The 20,928-nt window shown below is 34.7% G+C and overlaps 1 protein-coding gene across 1 annotated transcript; it reads left to right on the top strand.

The window, feature by feature from the left end:
* Window positions 1-11,517: 11,517 nt before the first annotated feature.
* LOC130747138 (uncharacterized) lies at window positions 11,518-12,306 on the top strand. Its single transcript, XM_057599981.1, has one exon. The coding sequence runs from the start codon at window positions 11,518-11,520 to the stop codon at window positions 12,304-12,306; it is 789 nt and encodes a 262-aa protein (XP_057455964.1).
* The last annotated feature ends 8,622 nt before the right edge of the window (window positions 12,307-20,928 follow it).

Below are 20,928 nucleotides of genomic sequence, written 5' to 3'. Positions count from 1 at the left end.
TATTAATCTACCACAACTTTTTACTTATAAATTTTTAATTATTTAAATATGAAAAAAATTAAATATTTTAAATTATAAGACTTAAATTCACTCAAATTTTTATATATGCATTAAATCAGTATTTTAATTTTTTTATACATGTTTAATTATTAATATTTGATTGATTATTTTTCATATCAATGTTTCTATTTATAATAGCAATAACACTAATAATAATATATATATTTTGATTCAAAATGTTTGGTGAATGTGCATTTCCTTAAGGGATTTCGCCTAGGCTTCTGGTCCGGGTTCGATCCCCTCTAAGGGAAAATATAATACATTTGTGGTCAGGGACATTACTACCGTATCCCGAGCCAGATTAGTCACGTGGGGCCCTTTTCCCCCATGGTGACTGGTGGCCAAAGGACAAAAAAAAAACATGTAACAACAAAATGAAACCCCACTTCTAATAAAACTCAAATCAAATCATAGGAGAAAATCGCCAGATTAAATAAACCAAAATAATAGATAATTTACGAAAATTATTTAGATCCAGAGGCTTCTCTTATTTTTGAATAAACTCTCATGTGACTATTACTTTTAAGTTTGAACTCATTCCTCTTTTTTGTCCTTGGCTCTTCGATCATACCTTTGGTAACCACCGCCTACCAGGGACGATGGAGGAAAAATTCATTTTATCAATCCAAGCAGATAAATTGAAGGATGTTCGTCTTTCCCCTTCATGATTTAAAAAAGGGGTGAAACAATATATGATGGTGAATAAAAAATGGATGAATAAGTAAATAATAGGATCATGAAATAGGGGTGTTCATAACCGAACCAAACTAATTAAAACCGCTCAAATCGATCCAAAAAAACCAAAAACTGAAAAACCGAAAATAGCAAAAACCAATATTTACGCTAATGGATCGGATTGGTTTTCAGTTCCCATGTTCTAAATCGTACCGATCCAAACCAAACCGAAAGTATTTATTTATTTAAATTTTGACATACATAATTACCCATTTAACCATACTTATAATATTTTATTCCATGTATACCCAAACCTTTACAGTAATGTGTTTAACATTTTCCAAGTTAGGAGACATATGCCTTCTTTTCATTCAGCGAAAGTGAAACATATCAGTGCGTACATAATTCATTTCTTACAGTATTGATGTTAGTGTTAAGCATGATATCTTGTCTCTGTAACTTTTACAGTGCTTCTTGTTTTATGATTTTATTTTCTATTTTGTTATGTATTTCAAGATTTTTACTTTCTTTGAAAAACTGAAATCCAATCCAATCCAAACCGATAAAAATTGGATCGGATTTGGAAAAAAAAATTGGGTAATTAAATTATAAAACCGAAACGATTGATAAATTATTTTTCTCTATAGCTGTTTCAAATGAAAGAAAAATTGAAGGTGAAAGTTCCTTATCATGAAATTGAATAAAGAATTGAGAAACAGAAAAATGAAAGGGAGGAAATAGAGGAGTATGAAAAATATGGAAGAAAGTTGAAAATACTTACCATGGAGTAGACGAACGGAGAAAAAAACAGGATGAGTTTTTTTCATAAGAAATTTCAAAGATGGGAGGAAGAAGTATAAGATGAATAGGAAATGGAGGAAAATGAAAGTCCTTGCCTTGTTTTCGAGGAGGTATGCACAAAAGGATGCTGAAATATTTTGATTTATTAATGTTTAATTTTTTCCTAAAATAAAATACTCATTATTGGTCAATGAAAAATTAATCAGAAATTAAATATATCAACAAAATTATTTGTATTAAATGTTCTAAGTATTCATTAATTAAATTATATCAAAATGTTATAGATTAAATAAATAATGTGAGAAATGTCTCAAAAGAGCAAATGAATTCTCTAACCAATGCACATGTATAGCAAAATTAATTATTTTTGCATTAAGATAAAATTAAAGCATTACCTAGCACATGATTGATAAATTATTTTTCTCTATAATTGTTTCAAATGAAAGAAAAATTGAAGGTGAAAGTTGCTTAACATGAAATTGAATAAAGAATTGAGAAACAGAAAAATGAAAGGGAGGAAAGAGAGGAGTATGAAAAATATGGAAGAAAGTTGAAAATACTTACCATGGAGCGGAGAGAAAAACATGATGGGTTTTTTTCATAAGAAATTCCAAAGATGGGAGGAAGAAGTATAAGTTGAATAGGAAATGGAGGAAAATGAAAGTCCTTACCTTGTTTTCGAGGAGGTATGCACAAAATGATGCTGAAATATTTTGATTTATTTATGCTTAATTTTTTCCTAAAATAAAATATTAATTATTGGTCAGTGAAAAATTAATCAGAAATTAAACATATCAACAAAATTATTTGTATTAAATGTTCTAAGGATTCATTAATTAAATTATATCAATTTAATTTCGAAAATGTGGAATATTTCATTTTTGAAATTTCAATTCTTTAATTAATCTTGTCTAATTTAATTAAATTTTTTCGTTATTTCTTACAAATTATTTCATTGTTCCAATAAATTATCAATTCTTGAGCATCAAGGTTTTTAAAAATTGAATTTCAAAAGACAATTAATTATACTCATTAATTGTAGGAATTAATTAGAGCCATTAATTTCAATTATAAGAAATCAAAATTGTAGTATATAAAATAGGAATATTTATTCAATTGCCAAATTTTCGAAAAATTAAAAAAAAAAATGATGCTAAAATTTTTTTAAAAATATATTTATTTTATTTTCAAAAAATTATTTGCTCATCACACTCATTTTACAACTAATCTAGTAATAATTAGATTTTAAACGATTACTATAGTAAAGGAAATTCGAATTTCAAAAAAATTAATTTATATTTTAAAATCATTTTAACCATAATATTAAAGAAAAACAAATAAATGAATTTTAGAAAAATAAAAATTAAAAGATCCAATACTTATTTCTATTTGAAATAATTACGAATATTTATTATAACTATTTAGAATATTGTTAATTAAAAAAAAGGGATTGCAATTATTTTTATGAATCGTATTTTCAAATTTGTAATATTTTTTTAAAATATTTGATTTATCTTAAAAAATAATTTCAGGGAAAATAAAAATTTAAATTTTTTTAATCAGAATTGATTATTTTCAAAAAGTTTTAATCTAATTATGAATTTTTAATAATGGATGAAATGAAATAGGTTTAGAGATGTTCATGTATTGTATCATGTTTTCGAAAATATGGAGGGGCAGAAAATAATATTATTTGGAATTATATCCTTACTTTGATAGTTTTTATAAGTATTACTTATGTTTTATTCCTAATCAAGATTTTACCTATATTAAACTTAGCAATTAATGTGACAAAAAAAAGTGGAAATATATTTTTTTGTTTTGGAAGGAAAATGAATTACTTAAGAGGAGACATGTGGCATAGGTCTTCTAGAAGAAAACCTTCTTTTCATATATATATAGATATAGATTGAAAAATTAAAATAACATTTACGTTGAAAATTAAATTAAAAATGATTTAAATTAATTTTATTTTCTGATTTTTTATTATTTTTGTTCTATTTTCGAATTCAATTTTTTTATTATATTAGATATATTTTCAAATAAAATTCCTAGTAAAGGTTACATAAAAAATTGAAATTAAAATCAATATTAAATATTGAAAATCTGTACTTTCGAAACAGATGAAAAATTAAAATAATAATTACGCTGAAAATTAAATTAAGAAGTATTTTTTCCGATTTGTGATTATTATTTTTTATTTTCGAATTTAATTTTTCTTATCATATTTGTAATTTTTTCAAATATAATTCCAAGTAAAGGTTATATAAAAAATCGAAATTAAATATTAAATATTAAAAAATTAAATCATTAATTGTTGTGATAATTCAATTAAAAAGGATTTAAAATATTTTTAAACTTTTAAATAAAGGTTACATAAAAATTGGAATTAAATTAAACGATATTAAATAGGGTGAGTCATGATTGTATGTTGTGACAAAAAAGTAGAATGAATATTTTTTTTCTTGGAGAGAAAATGGATGAATATGGAGGTGCCATGTGTCATAGATCTTCTAGAATAAACCTTATTTTCACATATATATAGATTTTTGGAATATTCCATTTCTTGGAGAAAAAACTCCAGAATATGCTCTAGCTTTTTGGATCAAATAGGATAATAAGGTCCGCTAATGGAAAAAACCTTGGAAATTTGTTTAGTAATGAAATGTTTATAAATGATGTGTGTCTCACATATAAATTATTTGTTTGATTTGTAGAAGTTTTAGCAAAAAAAAAAGCAAAATTTTTAAAAAATTGATTTTTTTTCATTTTTGAATTTAAAAAAGGTAATTAATTATATCCATTGACTTTAGTTATTAATTAGAGTCATTAATAACAATTATAAGGATAAAATGTTTAATATAGATTAAAATTTCAGAAGAATAAATCAAACTTAATAAAAACATGATGCTTATTTTCCAATTTACCAAAAAATCATGATGCTGGAAAAAAAAATATTTATTTGATCTGAAAACATTCATTTTCTCATCTAAGTAAACCAACAACCAATAATATTAATTAGATTTTCAACAATTATTATAATGAAGAAAGTTAAATTTCAAATGTAAAATTAATATAATATTTCCTTCCAATATATTTTTTAAAAAATTTAAATATATTTTTTAAAAACATGTTAAAGACATAAATTATAGGTTAGGAAATAATGATAGTTTAAATTAAAAGTTTCAATATTTATTATCAACATTGCTGTTGGAGTTGAACAAACAAAGGATTCCAATTTTTGTTGTGTATTATATTTTTTAATTTGTAATAAAAAAACTAATGTTAGATTTATTTTTAAAATAATTTCAATTAATTTTTATATTTAAAATTTAAAAAGTGAGAAAAAGATTTCGAAATAATCATTTTTTTTTGAAATAGATTTCGTAATATTACTTGAATTGTCATAAACTTTCAAAAATATAATATTTAAAAATATACATTCAAGTGTATCATATAGGATAAGGAATTATTAATAATAAATGAAATTAAATAGGTGAGAGATGAAATATGTTGTAACAAAAAAGTGGGATGTCTTTTTTTTTCTTGGAGGGAAATTGGAAGAATTTGGGGGTGCCATGTGGCATAGACTTCTAGAAGGAAACATTATTTTCATATATATATATAGATTTCTTTCTTCTCTTCACTCAATTTTGACCCATATTAGAGTGTATGAAACTTAATTCAACAGTTTTAGGCCCTGTGGTCGGATCTTAGTTCAGAAGAGTTGTGTTAGTAATAATTGTATTGTATGGAATAAGTATAATCCTAAAGCAACTAGCCGAAAGTTAATACTGCACTGAAAATTTTCATCTTTACAATAATTGTGATTGATGTTGCTGAGTGTTTACTGAAGGTATGAAAAACGATAGAAATGGGGGTTTGAATAGCGTTTTACAACTAAAAACTCAACCTACTTGAGATTTAAATAAATCTCTTCGAACACCAAAGATAAGAGTGCAGAGATAAGATATAAGGAAAGCATACAAATGATTTTATCCTGGTTCACTTGATAAATCCCTCAAGCTAATCCAGTCCACCCGCTAAGGTGATTTATTCCTTCTTAGAATGAAGGCAATCCACTAATCAGAGTTTTGTTACAACTGCACTTGCTACCTGCAAAGTGACTAACAATACACTGCCTGTGCTTCCAGATGCGGTTAAGCCTTCTGGAGACCAGAGTCAGCTCATCCTCATCAAGATCTTCAGAGACTTCTTCAGATTCTTCTTCTTCTGCTTGGAGAGCATTAGCCTTTTCAGATTTGGATTTCAAGGCTATAGACTTCTTCTTCTGATCCTGATGTTCAGAACGCTTCAGTTCATGACACTTCAGTATGCTTATGAGTTCTTCCAGACTCATCTGATCAACATCTCTTGTGAGCTCCAGGGAAGTTATCAGAGGCATCCAGCTTTCAGGAAAGCCTCTCAGAATTCTCATGACATGATCAGCTGTTGTGTAGCTGTTGTTGAGAGGTCTGATTCCAGCAATGAGTAGCTGAAATCTGGAGAACATGTCCTCAATGGACTCACTGGATTCCATTTGGAAGGATTCATACTTTCTGATTAAGGCCAACGCCTTTGATTCCTTCACCTTCTTGTTTCCTTCATGGGTCATTTTTAATGAATCAAAGATACCCTTAGCATACTCACGATCTGTGATCTTTTGATATTCTTCGTAAGATATAGCACTTAGAAGAATAGTTCTACCTTTATGATGCAGTGAGTAAAGCTTCTTTTGTTCTGCAGACATCTCTGATCTTGAGATCTTCTTGCCATCAACATCAACTGGACGCTCGTAGTCATCCACTACAATATCCCAGAGATCTGCATCAAAGCCCAGAAAGAAGCTTTCAAATCTGTCTTTCCAGTATTCAAATCTTTGCCCATCAAACATAGGAGGCTTTGCACTGTAGACATCTTTTTGCGTTTCAATGGTGGCAGCCATTTTAGTTTTTCACACCGGCCCGGATCACTGAACACTGTTAGGTGTGGTAATCAGAATTTGCGCTCTGATACCAATTGAAGGTATAAAAAACGATAGAAAGGGGGGTTTGAATAACGTTTTACAACTAAAAACTCAACCCACTTGAGATTTAAATAAATATCTTCGAACACCAAAGATAAGAGTGCAGAGATAAGAGATAAGGAAAGCACACAAATGATTTTATCCTGGTTCACTTGATAAATCCTTCAAGCTAATCCAGTCCACCCGCTAAGGTGATTTCTTCCTTCTTAGAATGAAGGCAATCCACTAATCAGAGTTTTGTTACAACTGCACTTGCTACCTGCAAAGTGACTAACAATACACTGACTTAGCTTAGCTAACACTAAGATTCACTCTCTTAGTCTTCTCTAGGATCCGATCAACCTTGATCTCCTAAAGGTAAAACAAACATCTGTTTGAAAATATTGGGTTTACAAATAAGTGCTTCTACAAAAGCTGATAGTAAACACACTTAGTTCTATTTGAAGAAAGATTGCTAAGAAGATTTTGAAATATTTCTTGCGCGTGAGTAAGTTTCTTAGGCGGCATCTTTCAATCTTCAGCCTCTTTATATACTCCAAGGATTAGGGTTTGAACGTTACATGGAGATGCTACCGTTGGAGGGCAGATCTGGAATTTTCAAGTTCTGCTATGGCTGAATCAGTTAGGTAAGGTCGTCAGGAATGGTACAATTGCTTTTGTACTTTGGATAGCGACATGACCTTCAACCTTGTTGACTTCTGATCAGAGGATGCTTCATCTTGGAACTTGTGAAGCTTGATGATCAGAGTCAGAGGGAAGCTTGGATCCTCTGACCTTTGTACCTTCTGCTTCTGGACTCAGAGGAGAAGTACTTGGTCTTCAGAGCCAGCTTACTCTTGGACTTCAGAGTCTTCACTACTCAGCTTCTGATGCTTCAGACCATCTGATCCTTCAGAGCGTCTGATCCTTCAGAGCGTCTAATCCTTCAGAGCGTCTGATCCTTCAGAGCTTCTAGTGAGCTGAATCCATATCAGAGCTTTGTAATCTTCAGATCTTCTGAAGCTTGATCTACTGTTCAGATTGAACATAGTACGTGCGAAAGCGTTGCAGAGGTTACTCTTTGAGCATTGTGCTTCTGATTTTTGTGAGATAGGTCCAGAGTTTTGGCCTGCCATTTGAACACTCAGAAAACAACGTTAGAGTACCATAATTGTTCATACTTAATAGTTAACTTGTAATCATCAAAACATAGAGTTGTACTACTAGATCAAAACTTGATCTTACATTTACATTAGAGTTGGATAAGAGCATAAAATATTAAAAAAATTGTAATGATGAGGACGTAGAAATTGAGTAGTGCCCCCAATGGAATTTAACCAAAATCGCATGATTCATTTCACATAAGCCATGCAATGTGTAAGATATTTCAAGGGATCATTTGGTGAAAGTTTAAAGCATTCATCCATTGAGTCAGAGTTTCTAAATCCATTATTTCGATTGCTAAGCCAACATAATTATTAGCATAAACAAGACTTTTCTGTATTGTCACTTTTGTTTTAATTTGTCGTGGACTGATGAGATTTGTGTTGATATATCTTCCTTCACTCATTTAGATTTTCTCTTTTCCTTTAAAAAGTTATTTATATTATAAACATCATTAGTTAGCACTTAGCATAATTGATTTTTTCAAATGAATTTGATATTTTGTTTGAAACTTAATCTTAAATGGTCATTTTTTAGCAATTATATGTGTTAATCTAGTGGTAAGCAAGCGAAATCGTGTAAGGATGAAAACGGTCTAAATTTCAAGAAAGACATTTGCTTGAGGGAAATGCAACCATTTCTCAAACGGGTAGTAACATCCACCAAAGATTTTAAATTTTTTTTTATCATTTTTTAATGTTGTATCAAGATATCCACGTGCAACGGACTGTTATAAGACTAATCTCCTCAAGACTTTAACATCATAAAATCTCTATTAACAAATCATTTTTCATGCAAATCTCTCATAACCCATCCTAAAAGAGCCCAAGAATCTATCGATGTGCTGGACATTCTTGGTCTTCACTGTCCATTTTGTGTCTTTGTTCGAAGTACGCCACTATTACCTTTTTTGTTGTGACATTATAAATGCAAAAGCAAAATGTCATCAAACTAGGTAGATTACCCGTGCGATCCACGTTTTTATGAAATAAAAAACATTTACGATATTATATACATATGATTTACAATTCAATCTAAATTAATTTACATATTTTCATTGAACCAAAATATTTCAAAATCCAATCATACCTCATCAGTTTTGAAATTTTAATATTTGTAGTTTCTAAATTACTTCTTAGGTAATATTAAAAAATGAATAAAATCAATACTCATGACAGAGAATCTTTTGTTTGTATTTAAATAGACACAAAACGTAATTAATTTTATCATATAAAAATGCAATTAATATTAATTAGAAACTTTTTCTAACTTTAGATTTGGTTTTTTCTTTGTTCTAGATGAAGGGCTTGGCCCCAAAACAAGCAAAAACTAAACCTGGGCACCCATAAAAGGTTTCTAACCAAATCTCATGAACCTCTAACTCTAAGATCAAAATTCTTCAACTTCCTAAGAAAAAACTCTCCACCATGCCGATGAATTGGGAGGATATGGGTACCACTGTGGGCAATAGGACTAACTATCTATGTTACTTAACATCATACTGCCTTTTGATGTTGATGGGATTGACATTTCCAACATTATCAGAGGAGTTTTACGATTTGTTGATTGTCATAACATTTCCTTACCTTTTTGTTCAATGTGGGACACGGCTTGGTCTGGTATTCTGCTCGCAAGGCCTATTGCGTTGAACAAATATCTAGAAAGAGAGTTTTCTGCAAGATTGGTCTTCAAAGTTGATTTCCTAGCCAATTGTGTGATGCTTAGCAGTACCACTGATAAAGTTGCTCATTCTAAGGGGATGGTCCTGTTAGCAAGGTGGATGTTGAGCTGTGTTTCTTTCTCCACAATCACTTTTGTATACATCTTCATACCTCATGTTGGAAGCAACCTTAAGCTTTCCCATGTGTCTGATGTGTTATCCTTCACCATGGGGTTGATGCTAACCTTTGCAGTTGTCCTTGGTGATATGGTGAGGTCTGGGTATTTTGGCTTGGCTATAGGGATTACATGTGGTGTCGTATTGCTAACACTCCGGGAGATGTAGCTGAGCAAGGCTGCAGTTTGGTGGTGGGGGAGGCCGAAATAATGGAGTTCCAGTGTAAGGGGTTCAGGGAGTTTTGGTCACACTGCAATAGCTGTTTGATAGATCCCCTAATTCCCTTACCCTCAATGACACTTCTTCCTCTGCCTCATCTCTAAGACCCGTGGCACGAACGTAACTCTTTCACTCTTTAACTCTTCGAAATTTTATTGTGATCCTCATTTTCTCTGTTTCCCCTTATAGAAAACCTCACGTTATTGTCGGAACAATTGGACACGTTGATCACGGGAAGACGACACTCACTGCAGCAATCACCAAGGTGAAAGATATCTTAAAATGACTCATTACACAATTTTTTTTTCTTTCACTACTAGACTGGGCGAGCCCCTAGGGGCCTATGCCCAGGGGTTACCCGCAAGTGGCGGTCGCCCAGCCTGGAAATTGGGCCTCCTCCAGCGAAGCTCAACAGGCCCAACTGAGGCTGTGACACATGCTAGGCCCAACTCCCCCACTATAAATCGGAAGAGGTTACCATTTGTAAGGGACTCTTGGCTCATTTGCTAAATAACACATGAAATTCAGTTATTCTCTCTTTTTCTCTAATTTTCTCTCTCTAAGTGCAATCTCTCTACGTTAGGGACTATACCATTTCTCAATGTTCATGGCAAGAACATTTGGCGCCGTCTGTGGGGAGCGTTAAATTTTCTACTCCCGGATCACATGGATTGATTGCACAATTGAAGGAAGCTTCGATTTCTGATTGAGTCCCTTGATTTCTGAGGAATTTCTTGATTCTCAGTGTTCTTTAGGCGATTTTTTATGGAGACCTGTCGCCAACGACGACGCGTTCCACCGGAACAGGGACAGTGCGAGGAGGTGCGGCTAGAGCAGCCGATTCCTCCACCTCCTCAACCTTCACCGACACCACTCATATCGCCTTCATCAGTTTCGCGGCAGGAAACTCCGCCGTCGGTTCCGTCGTCGTCGCCTCGGTTGGCAGTCACACAGAGAGACTAGCGACAAATGGTTCGAAGTGTGGCCGACATTCAACGGTGAAATGAACATCTGCAGGAACAACTTGATTTCTTTCGCCTCGAGCAGCAGGACGAAGAAATTCGCAAGGCAGCAGCAGTCGCAGAGTTTGAGCCTTTCTCGACGGAGGTGAGGGAAGTCGCCATTCCGGACAGTAAGAAGAATCTTGTTTTGGAGTCTTACAGCAGGAAGACCGATCCGAAGGATCATCTCCTCCACTTCAATACAAAAATGGTGATAAACGCGACGTCGGACACAGTCAGATGTTCTCGTCGACGTTCAAGAGCACGACAATGGCGTGGTTCACGACTCTGTCTCGCGGTTCTATCACAAATTTTCACGATTTTTCATCGAAGTTCCTGATTCAATTCTCCGCGAGTAAGGTCAGGCCGGTAACGATTGATGGTCTGTATAACGTTAGCCAAACAGAGGCCGAAAATTTGAAGCAGTATGTAGCGCGTTTCAGTGCAACTTTCGTGAGAATAGAGGAATCCGAACCTCATTCCTCCGCACGAGCATTCAAGAATGGACTGTTGCCAGGACCTCTAAATAGCAAGCTAAGCAGGAAGTCATCTCGTTCCATGACGGAGGTTCGATCCCGGGCGAGTGTGTATATCTTGGATGAAGATACGATGCTTTCAAGCGTGACCGTGCGAAATGAGAAAAGGATGGAGCTCCAGTGAAACAACTTGAGAAGCAAAGGCACGATAGCGAGAAGAAAAAGTCAGTGGTGAAGCCGATCAAGGAGTAATTAGCGCCACAATGGTGGCGGGAAAACATGGAGCGACGTCGTCGCTGGGAGCGCCCAGGATCCAGCTGGCGAGCGGAGGCAAACGTGGTACTCAACACTAACTTGGCAGACGGGGTTGCCCAAATGCTCGCCGAGGGATGTTACGCAACCAAGTGGTGTGAGTACCATTGTGTGGTCGGCCATGAAACCACCGACTGCCACGCCTTGGGAAAAGGCATTGAGAAGTTGGTTAAGGCAGGACGTTTGAGACATCATGTTAGGAGTGATCATCGTCGGGCCCTATCAAGCCAATTGGAAACCTTGGTGATCGTAGGGCAAGAGCGAGAGTCGTCGACTAAAGCCATTAGCACGATCGCCGGAGCGTTCGGGGGTGGCAGAGATACTTGTGCGGCAAGGAAGCGACATGTGAGGGCGGTGAACTCTATTCAGGAAACTTCTTTTGGCTTCAGGCACCCATATATCATTATCTCAACAGAAGACTTTGTCGGGATCATGCCTTACCTGGATGACCCAATCGTAGTCCTGTTGAGGATCAACAATTTAAACATCAGGCGTGTGCTCTTGGATCAAGGCCGTTCAACATACATCATCTATGGTGACACATTTGACTGGCTTGGTTTGGAGGATAGTGATTTGACTCCTTACACAAGGACTCTTGTGGGGTTCTCAGGTAAACAAGTTTGGGTGCGAGGGTTCCTTGATTTAGACACCACATTCGGCGAGAATGAGAACGCCAAGATGCTAAGGGTAAGGTATCTGGTCTTGCAAGTGGTGGGGTCTTACAACATGATCATCGGCCGGAACACCTTGAATTGAATGTGTGCTGTAATCTCGACGGCTCATTTGGCGGTCAAATACCTGTTACCAAGTGGGAGGATCAGAAGAATTAAGGTAGACCAAAAGCAAGTTAGGCAATGCTACAACAATGCTCTGGACTTATATGGGAAAATGAAGGGGAGTTACGGTCGGTATCGGGGAGAGGGTCTCTGGCTTGACGTGTGGGTCACATGGTAGGGAAAACAGCAGTTACGGGAATACGCAAAAGCGAATGCAAAGAGCGGAAGAAGAAACTCATCAGGAAAAGCGAGCGAAGGTGGAGGAAGGGAAATAAGTTGCAGCGGTACCGGAGTAGGGGTTCGCCGGGAATATCTGGAGGGAGTAAGGAGCAGAGAGTAGGTTCGTGAAAAGAAGAAATGATGGGGTCGTGGGGATTTTATAGACTCAAGGGGGAATCAGAACGGACGTGTGAAAGACTGCAACGGTTGGTCGGGGAACGTGCCCCATGATGATGAAAGAGAGTGGCCACATTGAATGATGGTTTCCTCGTGGAGGGCAGACGGCGCGTAGTTATTGCGCATGATGGGCTCGAGTTTCACGACTTTGTGACATGGGGTGACGTTTCGAGAGGAGCTGTTTAGATCTTGGAGATATGATGACGTCTCCGCTTCTCTTACGTGTCAACACACATGGCGACCAAACTCACCACGATCGCCCCTCAAGCGTGGCGACCAAACTCACCACGACCGCCGCTCGTGGACTTGCAAAATTTGATTTCTTTTTAACACCATGTCGGCGACTTAAATACTTTAGCACATTAGCATTTGTAGTTAGTTGTTTTGATCTTTAAGACACACTTAGCTCTCATGCTTCGAGCTCAGTGTCTTGTGGACTGGTGGACTGGGCGAGCCCCTAGGGGGCCTACGCCCAGGGGTTACCCTCCACGTGGCGGTCGCGCAGCCTAGAAATTGGGCCTCCTCCAGCGAAGGCCAACAGGCCCAACCGAGGCCGTTACGCATGCTAGGCTCAGCTCCCCCACTATAAATAGGGAGCGGTTACCATTTGTAAGGGACTCTTGGCTCATTTGCTAAATAACACATGAAATTCAGTTATTCTCTTTCTCTAACTTTCTCTCTGTAAGTGCAATCTCTCTACTTTAGGGACTATACCCTTTCTCAATGTTCATGGCAAGAACAACTACATTCTCTAAATGGGTCATTCCGTCAACCGGCCGACCCGCCACAATTTGAGTTGAGTTGAGATTTTGAATCCAAATACAAAAGTGAGTTAATCCAATCCGCATTATCCTTGACCAATGTCAAGTCGGGTTTGACCCGCCAATCATATTGGCACCCAACTTTTGCGTTTTAACATGTTGAAACATATTTCTAGGCTTAAGGAGTTATCACCCACAAGTTAAAGTGTTAAAACCACTTAGCTTCATCATCATTGTGGTCCACTCTGTCGATGACCCTAAAATTGAGTGAAGAACATCATAATTATGTGTAATTTCAGAAACCATGCAAGTTCCACTAGCATCACATGCCAAATCTTTGACTGATGGCTAAGTTCAACAAACTCTTGAGACTCGAAAGAAGGACAAATGTGTATGATGACAAAAGTCACAAGTAATTATATGGATAAAACTAAAAGAAATAAAAATATTAGAAAAAGTAATATAAGAATAAAAATGGTTATAAGTCATTATGCTCTATATATTATTCAAACAATTGAGTGGTAATTTTGTTTCTCTTTATGATAAAATATTTTCATGATATATCATTAAAAGCTTCTTTGGCGTCATTCTTTCCTTCTGTGCAATATATCACTTACTTGAATTGGGTATGTCCGATGTTTTCAAACATTGCTAATTTTGTTCGTTCTCCGCTTCACCTTCCTCTGAATTACGTTGTGTGTGTGTGTGTTATGTGTGTACTACGTGTGTAGACATTTGACTAGAGTTATATTAACTAGCCAGCAATGGACATTTGAACCCCAAAGCCAGAATTCTTAATCTTTCTAAAAAAAACTCTCCAACATTGACGAACACACTGTCGCGGGTGCGTGCCAAATTATTCTGCTTTGAATACAGTACAAGGTGTTGAACACCAGGATCGATCTCACAAGGACTCGGTGAAGTATTAATTGATATTAGAGTAAAACAAAAGCAAATTAAAAAGGGGGTTTGATTGATTTGATTGTAAAGTAACAAACAAAACTTAAAAGAGATTTAGTCAGATAAAAGAAAGTGTTAGTCATCGGATTATAGCATTTAAGTGCAACAAACCTTCATTGGTTACAAAAGATTAATTCTTCCTTATTGTTTCCCTAATTCGTGAGAGTTGATTAACTAAGCGAAAATCAATTCACAGTTTCCTAAACTAAGCGATTAAGAAACAGTTACGAACTAACATGAACTAAGCGAACATGCATCAACTCTAATTTCTAAAACTACGGAATTAAGCAAACCCTAGATCAGAAATAGAGATGAAGAGAATTAATAAAGAAGAAATTTGCATTAAAAACAGAACCTCAAGTTTGCAAACACAAGAATATTAAAAATCCTAAGACAGACTAACTATGGAGTTTAGCAACTCATACTAGAAAAGATGGAGAGAGATATTAGGAGAAGGTGGAGGAGGTGATGGTGAGATGTGGTGAGGCGGTGAGGTCTAACAAAAGCCTAAATTCACTTATTTATACTAATAAATAAACTTGTTCATCAAGTAACAATCTTTGTTATCTAAATCTTTTATAAATCTTCACAAAATCGGGCCCACATAAAGGAGTAAGCTGCTGAACAATCAGGCATTCGCGGGTCCCACAAGAAGTCTGAATCTTCAATTGAGGTAAACATGAGAGTTGTAGCTCTTTAAGTCAGCTTCGCGGGCCTTCAATCGGATCCTAATTCGGAGTTCTGTAGCCCAAGATATGATCATTTTAGTGCAGACTGTTCCAGACTCGCAGGATTAGCGACAGCAACTTTGCAAGGAAGTTATGACCAAGTTAGAGGCTGATTCTAAATTTTTTCTGAACATGAAAGTTGTAGGGCTTCGAGTTAGCTTTCCAACGACATATTATGGGCCTTATTTCCATATTTCTAGCTCCATATTCAATCTGTTCTAGCAAAACAGTCATAGAAACTAAAAGTGTAGAATTAAGCTCTTTTCCATGAATAATCCAAATAAACACTAATGGTCAAAACATGCCTAAGTCATAACAATTAAGCACAAAAATGTATATAATGAAGCTTAGAAAGACACACGTAAAGTGCATCAATTATGCGCTTATCAAACATGTTGATGAATTGGGAGCACTTGGGTACCACTGTGGCGAATAGGACCAACAATGCATGTTACTTAACATTAGGGTCGCTTTTGGTGTTGATGAGATTGCCATTTCCAAGATTATTAGAGGGGTTTCACGATTTGTTCATGGTCATAGCATTCCCTTCTCTCTTTTTTATCAATCTGGGGCTTTTTTGACGTTCGCGGCTTGGTCAGGTATTTTGTTGTCGAGGCCTACGACGCTGAAAAAATATCTGGAAAGAAAGTTTTGGGCAAGAGTGGTCTTCAAAGTCTATTTCCTGGGCAATTGTGTGATAATTAGCACCACCACTAACGAAGTTGCTCATTCTGATGGGACTTCCCAAGTAACAAAAGGAGACTTTGAAGAGCACTCTTGCGCAAAACTTTTGTTTCCAGATATTCTTTCACCAACATACACCTTACTAGGAAAAATATCAGACTAAGCAGTGAACATCAGAAAAGTCCCAGATTGAAGAAATAGATAAGAGAATGTTATAACCATGAACAAACGACGCTTGTTAAACTCGTATAATAATCTTGGAAATAGCTGAAATTCTGGTTCTCGCACAGGACAAATGTTCAACGCGATGCTAGGACAACCGGTTTGACAACTGACTAACAGTAACAACAGAAAGTTTAAAAGAATAACTAAACAAGACACAAGACAATTGGTAACCCAGTTCGGTGAAACATCACATACATTTGGAGGGTTTTCACCCAAAGAAAGAGAATCCACTATCTCATGATTCAGAAACTACAGACACTCATGAACGCCACAGTTCATAGTTCTTTTCCTAATCTACCAAGTGTTTTTCTACTTAGTATATCGACCCAAAGAAAGGAAATCCACTAACTCATGATTCAGGAACTACAGACTCTCACTTTCTCTCAATCATTGCCGCAATGATTGGTAACAACAATCAACAATAAGAGTTTTAACCCCTCAACTAACACATAACACAACCTTGCTTTATAGAATCAATGAGCTTTCAGAATTAGAGGCAAGGATAACTTCTTCCATTGCAAGAGATGTCGTGAGTTCACCAAATGCACTGAGAGGATTTTTTAACCTTAAAACTTTGTATTATTGATTACTCAGAACTCCCTCTACTGTTAAGTGTTAATTATTTCATCTTCTTCACTTGCAGAGATTAACTGATTTGAAGGTATAATTTTGTATATTTTAAGGTGTAAACTCAAGAATCACAAGATGCTGTGATTAACTTGGGTACATTTGACCGCATGGTTTTTTGAATTCACTTATTAGTTGCAATTGCAAATGAAAAAGTAAATAACTCAAGCAAAGAGAGACTTGCTTCAAGCTTTTATGGATATGCTTATGCTGATTGAAATTAATGCACCTCAATTGGGAATTGGATTCTAATTTTGATCTGCTTTTATATTTTAGAATATTTTGAATTTTAGCTTAGATTTTTTTCACAATTCCAAGGATGTAGATTCTCCTTATGTGCTTTTGGATTTCCGGCGCTCCAAGCAGCAGCTCGCGGCCTCAATCCTGTCCATGGCGCAACAACGACATCTCAGGTATTCACGGCTTAATTGATTTATAGTTTTTCGTTTACTAAATTTTAAATCCTTCGCAAAACATATCAGGGTGATTGACAAAAAATCAATACATACTAGTGTTTTTTACCCGCGCGTTGCACGGGGAATATGTCTATTGTATTTGATACATCAAACTAAGCTTAATCCAAATCAACAGAAAATCGTTTCACATTCTTCATGAACATGAAGACAATAACACAAAGCATACATATAAGAAATCACCAATAAAGCATTCAGAACACATATTAATCTTAGAAAAAAGGGTGTGATAGTAGCACAAATCAGGATTGTGAAAGGTAAATCATAAAGGATTGTGAAGGAACTGAAGAGTAGTCTGAACTACTGTGATCAATTGATCATGTCCATTGTATATATTTTATACTCGGACTACTTTGTTTGATACATCTATATTGGGAAAGTGATATGAGACCTTTGATGTTTACTCTTATCTGACAATAATAGATAAAGGAAAAATAAAGTTGGGCTTAAACTTGTGTGTTTCACTTAAAGAATTGGAGCGTTTTGGTAAAGGAGTGTGCACTGCTGGACCATCCTATAGTTACATGGTTGATGTAAGTAAAAGAATTGACCATTGAGTACATAAATGGAGATTAATCAACAAAAAACCCGAAGTCATTTTTACAGAATTGGTGTATCAGGAAAAACATAGAACACCTACTGAAGTTCTAAAGGTAAGTTCCATAGATAGAAAAAAAGAAGTTAGAGTACTCTTTGCAGATTTTTTTATTCTATTTATTTGCAACTCTTAAAACTTAAAAGTAATTGAAGAATCAAAGATTAGAGATTGAGGTGGTCATTCTCATGAATTAGTAAATGCTTGACTAACTTGACCAAATTTAACCAGTTCCAGAATCTGGGTGATTTTAAATTGCTTCTTTATCTTGCTTATACTAATTCGGAATTGACATTGATAGAAATGTTTTGCCAAACCTATCCTTAACATATGTATTTACATATTGACGCTGGAAGCAACTACCATCAACTCCATATATGATAAAAAAAAAATTATGTCTACATAATAGATATAATCAGTAGCTAATTTTACAGAAGAAGGTGGATAACGTTGCTTCCCAGCAGCCACCTTGGACCAACGCAAAATGCAATTGAAACAAGCACATCTGCAATATTAGGAATGAAAGCATAACAACATCAGTAAGTAACATGGTTCAGTTAGCTCTAATTGTTTCTAAAATTTCAACTAATGAAATAGAGAAAAAAAAAAGAGAATAAAACATCATAGGTCAAAAAGTTGACTTAAAAATAGGCATGAGAACATAATAGAATTTAGTTCTTGACATAGTTCAGTGCAAATGAACTTTAGGCAAGGTCCTGCAATAAGCAATAGTAGGGAGGATTTCACACACAACCGAAATTGTTCAATTATTACTAATTGATACTGATAATTAAGTTTCTTTAATCATCATTTCAATTTTCAATTTGCCCATAAAGGAAACAAACTTGATTACCATGGTGGCGGCACAATAGGATTAAGAAAATCAGGGAATGAAAGTAGTACCTGAAAATGGAAGTTGTTTCAACTGCTTCAGCAGTTCACGGTTCTTTATTTGATAAAATTTGATCCTGACACACAGGGGGACCATTATTAAAAAGACAGAGAAAGTGGTTAAAACTCAAAAAAAAATTAAAAGGAATGAAGAACAGTAGGGATGATGAAGAAATATTCTCGAATGAGCCACAATTTTGACGTACCTGAGAATATTCTAACAAATATATCAAAAGAGGATGAGGAAAATAATCTAATTACTCAACAATAATTATGGCAAACACTACACAATTATCAACTTACACAATTATCAGCATTACATGAAGCAAGTTGCATACTCGAGTGATCTTCCTCATTTTTCCTCCATGTCAACCGGTTCACAGTAGAGGCATATAGGGGAGGAGATGGCTGATGCAGTATTAGTAAAGAGTAATCTAGGTAAATCTTAGATAATTAAAGCAAATCTTTTAAAATTTTAATGTTTTATAAAACCGTTTCTCAGATTTAAAATTACCTTTAAAAAGTCGGTAAATAAATTTTAGGTGCAGAAAAAAGTTTATTTTTGGAGTATTAATTAAAATCCTGAATTAATTAAAAATCCGAAAATTCAATAAAAATACCATAAAAATTAATTAATACTCTAAAAATAAATCAAAAATAAATTAAGATAAAATCAAGAAATAATCAACAAAAATCCTAATCAAATCTAAAATTTAAAAAATGTATTTGTTTTATGAGAATTAACCTGAGAATGACACGTGAATTTTTTTTTTATGAGAATTAACCTGAGAATGACACGTCACTAAGAATTAACGTGAGAATGACACGTCACTAAATCAGCCTGATTGGAGTTCTTCTTTTCAAATATATATTGATTAAAATGGTTGGTTCTATTTTGCATGAAACATTAATAGATTTTTTTGTGTGTGCACATTGATGCATTTTGTGAACTGATATTTGTAGGTGCTGTGAGATTGAAGAGAAGCGGAAGACATTTAGATCCCATTGTCTTCTGTAACTGTAAGTTCTCTCTTTCTCATACTTTAATCAATATATTTGTTCAGTTCTATCATGTTTTTTATTCTTATATTGGGCATTCTGCTGTTTTTTAAGGCATTTTTCTACTGGCAGAATCTAGAGTTCTATTTTGTTTTATTGATCTGCTTATGTGTTGAGTTGTTTTGGCTTTCTAGCATTTAAATGATCGAGAAATTGATGGTCAAAGTAGCCTGGAGAAAATGGTTTATGTTGCATCTATTTCAATCATGATCATTCTTACTGACATGTGAATGTTTGATTTAATACTATTATTCGTGCTCTACAAGAGCCACTCTTAGTCAAATATGGAATAGGCAAAACTAGGAGATGTGATTTGTTTCCTGTATTCCTGTGACTTGGGTGTAAAAATTGTAGCCTTACAGATAGTTTTCTTTGATTACATTCTATACTTTGGTTGTTGAATTGATATTATTTGGTCTTTTAAATTTTCCTTTCATTCCATTTGTCATTGGAATTCTTGAATTTGGCATTTCATTTTAGGTTTTCAGTGGAAATATATGATGGCAATGAGGATGTCTCAAGCAAAGTCTTTAGTTCATTTCACTCATTTTATGGAAAATTTCACTCATTTTATGGCACCTCACATGGCTGAACTTTCATACCTGAAAATATCAGTTCTGTATCCAGATGCAATTTGGATTATTTTTTGTTTAATCTTTGTTAAAATATGCAATGCACTGTGTACCAAAGGCTCTCTTGGAGCATCTGATTAAACTCATACTTTTTATTGGACTCAATGGTTTTTTAGTATCTTGGTTCTTTCTTTTTTATTCCTGGTGAATTGGTGTGGACAGAGTTTTTCATTAGTTTTGCGTTTAATTTCCATTTATGAGTTTCAGTGCTGGTGATATACCTTGCCAAGTATGTGGATCCAGAGATAGAGGAGATGTAATACTGATTTGTGGTGAAGCACCCAAAACTGCTAAAAGAATTCCAGCTAAAAAGAAAAAGGGTGCACTGTCTTTATCTAAGAGTAAGTGATATTCATTCTCCCGTTTTAATCCGTCACCGCATGCATTTTTTAGATTTGAAGAATGTGTTAGTATAACCTGAAACATGTTCAAGATTGTATTATTGATTTGGTTTGGTTTCATGTTTCAGTTGTCAATATGGAGAAAGGTGTAATTTTGTAAATGCAGTCCAAACACAGAAAACCTAACGTTCGTGGATTTGGAGGGCAGAACAATTCTTACTAGCAGCAAA

The sequence above is a fragment of the Lotus japonicus genome, chromosome 1 (genome assembly GCF_012489685.1).
Source record: "Lotus japonicus ecotype B-129 chromosome 1, LjGifu_v1.2".
Taxonomy (NCBI): domain Eukaryota; kingdom Viridiplantae; phylum Streptophyta; class Magnoliopsida; order Fabales; family Fabaceae; genus Lotus; species Lotus japonicus.
The sequence above is the reverse complement of the archived record's forward strand: the minus strand, read 5'-3'. Positions and strand labels throughout refer to the sequence as shown.